Genomic DNA, 13,087 nt, shown 5'->3' on the forward strand with positions numbered 1-13,087 from the left:
ACTTTGCTGTACACCTGACACTAAAACAATATTGTAATTCAACTATACTTCAATTTAAAAAAAACCACCCTCAATGGCTTAAGATGACCAAGGTTTAATTCCCACTCACACTACCTGCCTCCGCCAGGCCAGCAGTGGGCACTGCTCTGTGCAGTCACTGGACAGACTCGCTTCAACCAAACTTGAGACTGGCTCCTCTGAGCCCTCCCTCCTCCTGACGGTGGCCGTGTCCTTGCCACACCTGCGTAGCCCAATTACAGCAAGAATCCTGCTTAGTCAGTTTAGAGGCATCCCACCCCACCCTTGATAGCTGATCACCCTCCATATCCAATCAAATTCCTCATGCCCACACGTGCTGTCTGATCAGTCTGGCCTGCCCTCAGCAAGAATCTGGTTTGGTCAGTCTAGCAAGAATCCCCTTTCCTTCACTGTCTCCTTTTGGCAATTTGCCATCTACCAACACCACCCCCACTCTGTTCCTTGTTTGTAAATCTCCAGCTGTCTTTACTGTATTGGGAATGGAGTGCAATTCTACCCTGGGGTCTCTCTTCCCTCCTTGCAATACTTTCTGAACAAAATCTCTCTCCACCACTTTAACCAGCGTCTGGCTCTGGTTCTCTCTTACACCACTCAGAGGCTGGGCTGATGGGTGGTTTTTGTTTTTTGTTTTTTAGTATTTATTTATGTATTTATTTGGCTATGCTGGGTCTTAGTTGCTGCGTATGGTATCTTTTTTAGTTGCAGCATGTGGGATCTAGTTCCCTGACCAGGGATCAAACCCAGGCCCCCTGCACTGGGAGTGTGGAGTCTTACCCACTGGACCAGCAGGGAAGTGCCTCACAGGTCGGTTTTGACAGAGCCTTTCACGCGTCCTGCTTGCCCCTACACCATCCCTTCTCCAGGTGGGAGCCCTTGACTTGAAAGAAAATGATGACTGGATTGGACAACACAAAAGCCTACAACATCGCTAAAGTCAGAATACAAAAATAACAAAAGAAACAAACAAAACACTAAAGAGAACAAGTGGGGAAAAACATTTGCAGTCAAACACGACAAAAATTGTTAAACTTCACCAGAAATTACGTCAATGCAAGCAGACAGCCATATTTCAACTATCAAATTATCTTTTTAAGGCAATGCCCAAAGTTGGCAAAGGAACGGAGAACTGGGCACTCTTACACAGAGCTGGCAGTGTAAACCGGCAGGAAAATTTCACAAAAGCATCACAAACTTAAAGCACAGTCATGTCTTTTGAACCTACCCATCCACTTGTAGCTTTCTCTCCTAAAGACTTATCTACAGGAATATGCAACAGACATTTTATTTTTTTTTAAAAAAAGAGAATGTTTAAAAGGAGGAAAAAATAAAACATCATACAAATGGCTAGCAGCAATGTTTTAAAGAGGAAAAAACGAAACACGGTAAATGAATAGAACACACCTCTATAATATCAACAGAATACTGTACCACTTTAAAATATTACGTTAAAAATTACAGGTTCAAGGAAAGGTCCCATTAATTTGAAATTGTTAGAAAACAATGTTTATGTGTGCATACCTGTAGTTTTGGGGGGGAAGAATCCACCACTTGCATCAGTTTTCCAAAAGGGTTGATAATTCTTTTTATGGTTAAATATCTAATGACATGAAAAGATGCTGCCGTGTATTTATTCTACATTATTACAGAAAACAACAGCTTTCAAAGGTAAACAAATTCTAGTGTTGACAAAAATCATGTATTTATGTATATTCATGTACATGTGAACAAATGAGCATGTGCAGATATACTCATCAAAATATTAACAAGGGCTGCCTATGACTCATACGTTGGTTCAGAGATGACTTTAATCTTCTCCAGTTTACTCAGTTGTATTTTCTAAATTCTCTACAGCTAAACATCTATTACTTTTGAAGTAAGAAGCTTTCTATTACACTTAGGCTGAAACTAGCCAGCTGCATAAATGAACAGTTTCCCACTGGTTAGGAAAAGAGGAGAAATATTTTTTAAATATTTTTTTTCTTTTCTTCAGCTGGTCTGGTCCCTTTTGCGGGGAGGGGAAGAGTCCTCTGTTTCCTATAGGTGAATTCTGTTGCCATTTTCTAGAGAGAATGACAAACGAGTCCAGGGCACGATACATTTCTATACATCAAATCTTGATTTTGAACTGTTGTGATAGCTGGTACTCAGAGGTCTCCAGGTGTGCCGTGGCAAATGCTATTGTAAATCCAAGAATTCCGTGTTCTAAGTCAATTATTTTCCAATCTTAAAATTGTTTAAAAAACTAAGTACCTTTATCTTCTTTATGGTGCTTAAATTCATTAACATTTCATTTATTCCTGTATCCCTGGCTACACATTAAAATCACTAGGGTTTTTTTTTTTTTAATAACATGCCTGTGACCCAACTAGGGGTAAGGTCTAAGGAGTGTGTGCTTTGTAGAGACTCCCAGGCTATTCTGATACACATCTAGGATTGAGATGCCTTGATTTATTCATTTGCCAAGTAGTCATTAAGCCCCCGTATTCGTTTCCTAGGGCTGCTTCAACAAATTACCAAAAATGTAATGGCCTAAAACAATAGAGATTTATTCTCTCACAGTTCTGGAAGCCAGAGCTCCAAACTCAAGGTGTCATCAGAGCCTCCAGGGGGTATCCATTCATTGCCCTGCCCAGCCTCTGGTGGCACCAGGCTTCCTTGGTTTGTGGCTGCACCCCTCCCATCTCAGCCTCCATCTTTACGTGGCCTGCTCCTCTGTGTCTATTTTTTTTTAACATCTTTATTGGAGTATAATTGCTTCACAACGTGTGCTAGTTTCTGCTTTATAACAAAGTGAATCAGTTATACATATACATATGCTCCCATATCTCTTCCCTCTTGCGTCTCCCTCCCTCCCACCCTCCCTGTCCCACCCCTCTAGGTGGTCACAAACCACCGAACTGATCTCCCTGTGCTATGCAGCTGCTTCCCGCTAGCTAGCTATTTTACGTTTGGTGGTGTATATATGTCCATGCCACTCTCTCACTTCGTCACAGCTTACCCATCCCCCTGCCCATATCCTCAAGTCCATTCTCTAGTAGGTCTGTGTCTTTATTCCTGTCTTACCCTTAGGTTCTTCATGACCTTTTTTTTATTCTTAGATTCCATATATATGTGTTAGCATACGGTATTTGTTTTTCTCTTTCTGACTTACTTCACTCTGTATGACAGACTCTAGGTCCATCCAACTCACTACAAATAACTCAATTTCGTTTCTTTTTATGGCCGAGTAATATTCCATTGTATATATGTGCCACATCTTCTTTATCCATTCATCCGATGATGGACACTTAGGTTGCTTCCATGTCCTGGCTATTGTAAATAGAGCTGCAACGAACATATCTTATACGGACACGTCATTGGATTGAGGGCCTGCCCAGCTAATCCAGAATGATCACCTCTTCTCAAGATTCTGAGTTACCTCTGTAAAGACCCTTTTTCCAAACAGGGTCACATTCACAAGTTCCAGGGATTCGGATGTGGACACATCCTTTGAGGGGCCACCCTTCAACTCACTACAGAGCCTATTTCCACATGCTAGATGGTCTGCTAGTGCTGTGGACGCTGCTTTTTACTGAGTTTTCAGTCCACTTAAGGCAAGAGAGCTGAAAGATGGGGTGGGGGGGAAGGAGAGTGCACAGCAGGGGCGTCTCCTCATGCCTCGTGAAGAGCCCAGTGTCGTGGACAAGAGCGTGGACCCGAAAGGCAGAGTGCTTTGGCTACTTACTGGTTCTGAGACCTGGGGGAATCACTGAAACCGTGCCTCAGTTTACACATCTGTTGAATGGGAATGATAATAGTTATCTGCCTCCTAGGGCTCTGAGATTTCTGGCTTTTAAAAGTATGTTTTCCCGCAAAGACTTTCAACGGTGTCAGGCACCAAATGATATGGTTTTTCAAGAAGTTTTTCAAATAAATAAGGAACACAATCACACAAAACTGCCCTCAGAGACATACTACAACGTTCCACGTGTTCTATCTTTTACGTCTCAATCAAACATTTTACAGAAGGAAAGTAACCACCCTGAACTGAGTCTGGTGGGGAAAATCTACTTATACTTCTTAGAAACAGAGGCAACTGTTACCGTCACTGACCTGTCCTCTCCCTCCCCCTCCCCCTTCTTTTCTTCTTCTTCTCCTTCTCCTTCTTCTTCTCTAACTTGAATAAGATGCCTTAAGCACAATACAAGATTTAGCCTGGTTCGTGTTTCACGGATCCATAAGATGACACACGACATGGTGACTTTTCCTCTATTACCATTGTTTGTTCCCTAAGGTTCGACTGCTAACTCTCACAAAAGGCAATGAGTTAGTCAAGTTAGTTGAAAGGGTGATCCCTTCTTCTGCTCAACCCGTTATAATCACTTCTGGATTGGAGCAGGCTGAGAAAAACTCCTGAAACAGTAAATCCAGGTGTTCAAACATGGTAACACTTCCCAGTAAACATTTAACTTTGATGTCAATTTCACCTTCAACTGGGCTACAATCATGTGGGGTGTGTCTATTTCTTTCAAGACCTTTTCACAGAAAAATCTCAAAAATCGATTAACAGAAGTTTGTTTTTGCCATGCTTTTCATTATATATAACAAATGTAAATTTAGGGTTTGGCTTTTCTATCCTATGGAGAAGCACAGACTCCCCTTTCTATGGTGCACCCCGGAGCTTCTCTCTGCCTCTGTACCAACTTTCAGATGAGAATGAGCTCTGCATTGTGGCTTTTGACCACACTGAGTGGCACCTTATTTTCTCTGAGGTTTGGGTCCCAACGGCCAGACAGAAATCACTGAAGAAACAACCTCATCTCAACCTAGCTGGTTGCACGTGGTTTCCCACACCAAGAGTCCATCATCTGGCTTTCATTTCTCTTGGTTTCATTTTATCTGTTCTGAACACTCTCAAATTTGCTTATTTTTCTAATCCCTCCTCATTTCGTTGGGCAATGCGACTCGTTATCTTGTGGTTTCCAACTTTTTTTTAAGATTTAATTTTATTTATTTTTGGCTGCGTAGGGTCTTCGTTGCTGCGCGCGGGCTTTCTCTAGTTGCAGCGAGCGGGGGCTACTCTTCTTTGCGGTGCGCGGGCTTCTCATTGCAGTGGCTTCACTTGTTGCGGAGCACGGGCTCTAGAGCGCAGGCTCAGTAGTTGTGGCACACGGGCTTAGTCGCTCTGTGGCACACAGGATCTTCCCGGACCAGGGCTCGAACCGGTGTGTCCTGCATTGGCAGGTGGATTCTTAACCACTGCGCCACCAGGGAAGTCCCTTGTGGTTTCCATCTTTATTACTCACATTTCCTCACAATGAGTGTTCATTAAAATATTTTGAATTAAGACCTTTCTGCCTTCCTAACCGAGCCCATTGAGTCTTCCCATACTGACACATTTTTAATTCTTATCACAGAACTTCAGGCAGTTGGTACCTTATATTCTATTAAAAACCCTATTCCACCCAAGGTTGTCACAATTCAGAGATAACAGCTTTCCTCGGGATGTTTTGTTAGGGATATATTCACAGATTCACTTTGTTAGCCTGACAAACACAGTCCATGAGCTGGTATTTCGCACCTCATTTGATCTCACAATTCAACAACCAAAAAAAAGTATAAAAAGAAGCAATTATTTATTTAGATTATGGAAGTGATTTTAGAGGGATATTAGATAAGCATAAATTGTCATGCCAGCAACAATCCCTGCCCTTCTAACAGCACAGGGAAGGGCAAAAACGGAAAGTGAAGTAAGAGAAGACGATGCTGCAAAGTCTGATACTTATGTAACTCTGGTTATGTAACTACTTTTTTTCTCTTGTAACTTTTTTAATCTCTTCTAAAGAAAATGCAAAATTGATTCTCTCAGAACCGAAAGTGATAACCACAGCCTGTGTTTTCCCTTCAATTTAAAACATCACCACTCCATCAGCCAGTATTTCAACCAAGTCAATTTCCCATGTGCAGACCACGGAGACGGCCGTTAGAGACCCACACGGTGATTTCTGAGGGTGTAAGTCCAGGCATCCCACTGGGGCTCCTCCAGCCCAATAAGAGGGTCAGCAGGACTGTCGTCACTTCCTGGCCACCTCTTGTTTCTGCCCTCCCATTTTCCCCCAAGAACCCTCTCCCGTACTCTAAGCCCAAGTCATTCAGGTGCGTTCACCCATCCCCTATTTTTTTTTTTTTTTTTTCGCGGTACGCGGGCCTCTCACTGTTGTGGCCTCTCCCGCCGCGGAGCACAGGCTCCAGACGCGCAGGCTCAGTGGCCATGGCTCACGGGCCCAGCCGCTCCCCGGCATGTGGGATCTTCCCGGACCGGGGCACGAACCCGCGTCCCCTGCATCGGCAGGCAGACTCTCAACCACTGCGCCACCAGGGAAGCCCCACCCATCCCCTACTTTTACAGCTGGCTACAGAGATTGGTTCAGAGTGAGTACGAGATCCATGTTACTCCAGGCAGAGCCAGTGATGAGCAGCCCCAAGACTTGCGCTGGATGTGATGGAACAGAACAGTGTTCTCCCTGAAGTGACCAGGCCAGTAGGACTGATGCTGGGAAGACCTGCTGGAGACGACGCCAACCCAGAGGAAAGACAGAGCCAGAATGCTGCATCCAGACACTTCTGGCACCTGTCCCCCCCGAATTTCTCCATCTGCACAAGGAGTCAAGGAGCCCTTTCTGTGTGGGCTTCAATCGTGTGGTACCTAAGGGCATCCGTCAGACAAAGTCCACCGGATAAACACCCCAGCAAAACCAAGAGGAAGTCTTCCAGTGGAGTCAAAACAGAGATCAAGGCACGACCCTGGACACATCCCACCTTTAAGAAGCGTGGCAGATACTGCTAGCTGACCATCCTTCTCCCTGACATCAAAGACTATCTCTCAGTACAAAGCCTGAAAGTAATACCAGATATTCAACTTTGCAGACTACCCTGCTTCTTGAGCAAAGGCATGGAACTACTGATGAGATCTTAGACTTCCAGGGAAAGTCTTCTTTCCAGATGGAAAGGTCTTCTTTCCTGGCAAAAAGAGAAGCCCCCCTCCCTTCCAGTCTTTGTATACAACTAGATAAGTTTGTGATGCCTGGAACTGCTGCAGCCATCTTGCAGCCGTGAGGAAACAAGCTGGAGGATGACAGCCAGTGAATTGGGCACGATAAAGTAGGAAGACGGAATGCACCTGGGTGACACAATTGTGCTGCTGGATTAACCAACCACGGAACCACCCACCTCCAAGCTTCCTGTCACATGAGATGACAAAATCCTATTGTTGCAGCCACTTTTAGGTGAGAATTCTAGTACCTGCAACTGAGCAAATATAAAAATCCTAGACTCTTTCCAGGTATCGACAGCTCAGGATAGGGGAGTGTTCAGACAGCAGATTCAGATTTCCAGGGAAACCATGGGTCACATGAGGCTGCAGACTAAAAGCTCTGTCAAGGGATGTAAAGGACGATGACCGGAATGTTGAGTTGGGAGTGAGAGGAACCCAGATCACCTGATCAATGTTCCTAGTCAGAGGCTTTTGATCACTCAGCCTGAGTCACTCTTGCCCTTTGAAAGAGCTCTTCAAAATCAGGCAGAACGGAGTTCTAGCTGAGGTTGGCTGAGGTCGCCCAAGCAGAGACAGCCCTCAGCCTAGAAATCCATTAGAAAAGGCAAAAGCTTCACACAATCTCTCCATTTCTCATGCTCCCACCCACCAGCTCCCTCACTCATTCACCCAGTGCCCCTCTGGTGCCCAACATCGTGGACCTCAAAGGGTTTAAAAACAAGAAAAGAGGGACTTCCCTGGTGGTCCAGTGGTTAAGCCTCCCGCCCTTCCATGGCAGGGGACACAGGTTTAATCCCTCCCCGGGGAACTAAGATCCTGCATGCTGCATGGTGTGGCAAAAAGAGAAAAAAAAAAAAAAACAAGAAACGAAAGAAAAGAGAACAGGTTATGACACTAGAAGATGCTAAGTGAAATATCTAAACAGGGCTCTATGCCAGCCTGAGGAGTAGGGGTCTCATCCTGGCTGAAGTGGGAGCCATTGATGGTTTTAAAGCCGGGGGAACTGCATGGCCAGCATTGCTCGGTCAAAAGGGAAGAGAAGAGGGGCCAAGAGACTGTAGAAAAGACTGTGGCAACAGGGGTGAGAGCTCGTTCTGCCTGTTGGGAGCCCAGATGCAAGATTATTAGCAAGAACCTTCTGCTTCCCAGGCAAGCTCAGCCCCATAAAACCCAAGGCTGCTATCGGAGCTGGAGAAGACGTGCCCGCAGTGCCAAGTTCCCCAACTTCACATCCCGAGGCCACACGCCAATACCCAGGTGTGATAGCTGCAAAACGACTACCTTTAAGCACTGGGAGACAATTACGTGACAGCTAGAGGCACCCTCAGTTCACTCATTAAAATGTACATTTCCCCCTTGCCTCCTAAATCATTTCTATTTTCCCCACTTCATTCTTCAGCTCTTCACTGCCAACAATAACAGTAACAATAATAGAATTTTAAAATAATGGTTATCAAACCCTGCACTGTGACAGACAGGAGTTCAGGTAATTTTTGAGATTGCCAACCTAATTAGGTCATCGATGTATAAAGAGCAGAAAGGATAAAGCCCTGATCCTGTAGCACATCCGATAATACATTCAGAAGCTGTAGGACGGAGCTGAGCTGATGAATTCAAAGGAACACATCTCCCATTAAATGCAGAGGCACCTAGAAAAATGGTACAGATGAACCGGTTTGCAGGTCAGAAATAGAGACACAGAGGTAGAGCACAAACGTATGGACGCCAAGGGGGGAACGTGGAGCGGGGGGAGGGTGGTGGTGGGATGAACTGGGAGATTGGGATTGACATGTATACACGAATATGTATACAGTGGATAACTAATAGGAACCTGCTGTATAAAAAAATAAATAAAATAAAAATTTTTTTAAAAAAGGGCACAAAAAAATAAAAATGCAGAGGCACCACTTTATTTATACACTCATTACTTTCCTATCAGCATTTGCAGCCACCCCCAACCCACCACTGCCGAGGTACCTTGGGCATCTCAGCGCTTACCTGCTCTGTGTGTCCGGGTGATGACCCACGCAGGTGAGGGTGGCTGCTGTCTGAACACTGTCATTGTCAATTTCTTCCTGGACTGCCCACTGGTCTTCGCTGCTGACTCTCACTGCGGTTATTTTCACACCTGCTGCTGCCTTAATTCTGTGGGGTAGAAAAAAAAAATTATATATATATATATATGTATACAACCATTTTAGTTCAAAACAGGGAGCAAAAATAGGGAGTTAGAACAGCTCTCCCCTTTCCTCTGGGACATGTAAGGGAAGAGTGGCCATAATGCCTTTCCTTTGAAAACTAAGTGTCCTGTTACTTTTACAAGTGCCCCAAAGTAGGAGCCCCAGCGTTTTGCCACGTCTGTTAATTTTCTGTCTGATCAGTGTGTTGGGAACCAGATCGCTTTCTGTTTCAGGGGTCCCGTGGGACGGAGACGAGACAGATGTGTCTGGCAGGCGTGGATGGAATCTGGGGCCCGGTCCTTCCCCTGGGGATGGGGAAGGGCCCCCATGAGGTGGGAGGGTCTGAGAGGCTGCAGGAGCTATGCCAGCCCAGGGGATGGCACCAGCCAGGGCACCAAGGGGGAGGCAGGCAGCACTGATCACACTGTGAAGAGGAAACAGTGGGACCATGCGGTCCTCAGAGGAGCAAAAGAAATACAGCATTCAGGCAGGCTGAAGTGGCCAAGGACTGCCTGGTACGATGCTTGCAGAACTCAATTCCCCAAGGAAGAATCCAGGGCCCCAGCTGCTTCAGCCACTGAGCAAAGGCCAAAGAGAGTTCCCAGCCTGGATTGTCTGCCGTTTCTTCCCTGCTCCTAAAACTATCTTCATGTTGCTACTAACCAGAATACATCTCCTCTGTAACCACGGGGATTGCAAGGCAGCATCCAAGTTCTCACAATGGCCTTGGGACTTGCCCAGATGCTGTGGACTTGTCTGGAGAACAATCAGGAGGAAGACAGGGCCATGGAAAGCCAAGCTGCTTGCTGTGCTTAACTAAATGTAAGTAATACGAAAAGGGTGTCATTGGACTTCCGGGTGCATGAACTAATGCTGCAGAGGGTCAGCACATGCTTAGCTGTGAAGGTACCTGAACCCCCTCTGCTTCCCAGAGGCCTGTGGACTAATAAGAAATGCCCCGTGAGGCTCTGGGCATCCTTTTCCACAGAGAAGGCAAAAGGAATGCCACGATGCCAAAAAATGGTATGTGTGCAGGAGTTACAGGAGCATCAGCAAAGACAGATCCATCAAGACAGACATTCCACTGCCACCAAGAACTTAGAAGCAAAGATTCCCTCCAAGAGATTTATTAATCAAATCCACACATAATAGCAGGGTCTAAGATGCAATTAAAAACATATGAATGTAGGTGAAAGGATACAATGGGAGGATACATCCACAAATCATATCTCTGATAAGGGTCTAGTATCCAGCATATATAAAGAGCTCCTGCAACTCAACAACAAAAAAAGACAAATAACTCAATCTGAAAATAGATGTTTCTTCAAAGAAGATATACGTGGCCAACAAGAACATGAAAAGATGCTCAGCATCATTAGTCAACAGGGAAATGCAAATCAAAACCATGAGACACCACATCGTACCCACGAGGATGGCTATCATCAAAAAAGAGAAAATAATAAATGTTGGTAAGGATGTGGAGAAACGGGAACCCCTGTACACTGCTGGTAGGAATGTAAAATGGTGCAGCCACCGCGGAAAACAGCTTTGCAGATGCTCAGAAAGTTAAACATAGAATTACTATATGACTCAGTAATTCTACTCCTTTATATAGACCCAAACGAATTGAAAACAGATACTCAGGCAAACCCTTGCACATGCACCTCATGGCGGCACTGTGCACAACAGCCAAAAGGCAGAAACAACCCAGATGCCCATCACGTGATGAAAGGATAAACAAAATGTGATATATACGTATCATGGAATACTACTCAGCCACAAAAAGGAATGAAGTGCTGATACATGTTACAACGTGGATGAACCTCAAAAACATCATTCCAGGGCTTCCCCGGTGGCGCAGTGGTTGAGAGTCCGCCTGCCGATGCAGGGGACACGGGTTCGTGCCCCGGTCCGGGAAGATCCCACATGCCGCGGAGCGGCTGGGCCCGTGAGCCATGGCCGCTGAGCCTGCGCGTCCCGAGCCTGTGCTCCGCAACGGGAGAGGCCCCAACAGTGAGAGGCCCGCGTACGGCAAAAAAATAAAATAAAATAAAATAAAAACATCATTCCAAGTGAAAGAAGCCAGACACAAAAGGCCATGTATTGTATGGTTCCGTTTACATAAAATACCCAGAATAGGTAAATCCACAGAGATAGAAGGCAGATTAGTGGTTTCCAGGGGCTGGGAGGAGCAGAACGAGGAGTAGCTGCTTAGCTAACAGGTATGGGGTTTCCTTTTGGGTCACAGAAATGTCTTGGAATTAGATAGAGGCGTGTCTGCACAACATTGTGTACTAAGCGGCAGTGAGTTATCCACTTAGAAATGGTACATTTTATGTTATGTGAAATTTGCTTCCATTAAAAAAGAAAAGAAGAAAAAACAGGTGAATGGACCCTCCCAGAAGCAACTGAAACTTTAAAAAAGGATTTATCAAAATCCAAAAAGGACCCAAAGAAGGGAATCCCTAAAGTCAGAATTTCAAGCAGCAGGAGAGAATGTTCTGGACTCAAGGGTTGTCCTAAAGCCCCTGATTTTGCTGCCTACCATAAGGAACCCCAGGGTGGAATTAGGGGACTCAAATACTTGCGTATCTAATTAAATTTTTTAAAGTTTCTGCTTCCTGTACTCCCTTCTTATAGGACCTTACACAGATGCTAAGACATACACCTGCTCGCTCTTGCATTTGGCGTTCCTGACCCCCTCCAGAGATTCAGGCGCCATTCTTTGTCCCAACTGGATGGTTTTTCCTGTTGAATTCTGGTGACTACATATGCTAACTCCTCAAAGCTTTCTTTCTTGCCATCACAAAGTTCCGGGAATTAATTTATGCAAGCCATGAATAGAGGCGTCTCATTGTATCCCTGTTTCCAGCCATTCCATCTTGCTGCCAAAGGGGCAACTGGAGAGAATGCTCCAGAATGCATGTCTCCATAAGCAGAGTCCTCCCACTGTCAAGAGCACCTCCTCATTTCTACCAGTACTTGCCACTTCAATGGCTTATCACATTCTTCCACATACACGGATCACAGAGCAATTTGACCAAGCAGACCCATGGTCTGATTACTATTGTTCCCAATGTCCTGATGATCAAACTGTGACCCTCACACCCCCAGAGGGAGCAACCAGCTGGAAGTCACAGAGCTAGACGGTGACAGAGCCAGGATTAGAAACCAGATCCCCTGACTCCAAAACCTGCTCCCCTTCCCTCCTGCTCTGCCCCATGCAGAGAATTCCCTGCAGAGGATACAAAATTAATGCACAGAAATCTTTTGCATTCCTATACACTAATGATGAAAAATCTGAAAGTGAAATTAAGAAAACACTCGCATTTACCACTGCAACTAAAAGAATAAAATATCTAGGAATAAACCTACCTAAGGAGACAAAAGACCTGTATGCAGAAAATTATAAGACACTGATGAAAAAAATTAGATGATACAAACAGATGGAGAGATATATCATGTTCTTGGATTGGAAAAATCAACATTGTGAAAATGACTCTACTACCCAAAGCAATCTACAGATTCAATGCAATCCCTATCTAACTACCACTGTCATTTTTCACAAAACTAGAACAAAAAATGTTCACAATTTATATGGAAACACAAAAGACCCCGAAGAGCGAAAGCAATCTTGAGAAAGAAAAACAGAGCTGGAGGAATCAGGCTCCCTGACTTCACACTATACTACAAAGCTACAGTAATCAAGACAGTATGGTACTGGCACAAAAACAGAAATATAGATCAGTGGAACAGGATAGAAAGCCCAGAGATAAACCCACGCACATATGGTCACCTTATCTTTGATAAAGGAGGCAAGAATATACAGTGGAGA

The 13,087-nt window shown here is 44.8% G+C and overlaps 1 protein-coding gene across 1 annotated transcript in view; it reads right to left on the reverse strand.

Moving 5' to 3' along the window:
• The window catches only part of LOC112408725 (transmembrane protein 132B), a 220,400-nt gene that overhangs the window by 159,850 nt on the left and 47,463 nt on the right, over positions 1 to 13,087 (reverse strand). Inside the window, exon 3 of the mRNA XM_024758465.1 lies at positions 9,071 to 9,217. Coding sequence (XP_024614233.1) covers positions 9,071 to 9,217 — 147 coding nt within the window. The remainder of the gene's footprint in view (positions 1 to 9,070; positions 9,218 to 13,087) is intronic.

The sequence above is a fragment of the Neophocaena asiaeorientalis genome, unplaced genomic scaffold (genome assembly GCF_003031525.2).
Source record: "Neophocaena asiaeorientalis asiaeorientalis breed wild unplaced genomic scaffold, Neophocaena_asiaeorientalis_V1.1 scaffold77, whole genome shotgun sequence".
NCBI lineage: Eukaryota > Metazoa > Chordata > Mammalia > Artiodactyla > Phocoenidae > Neophocaena > Neophocaena asiaeorientalis.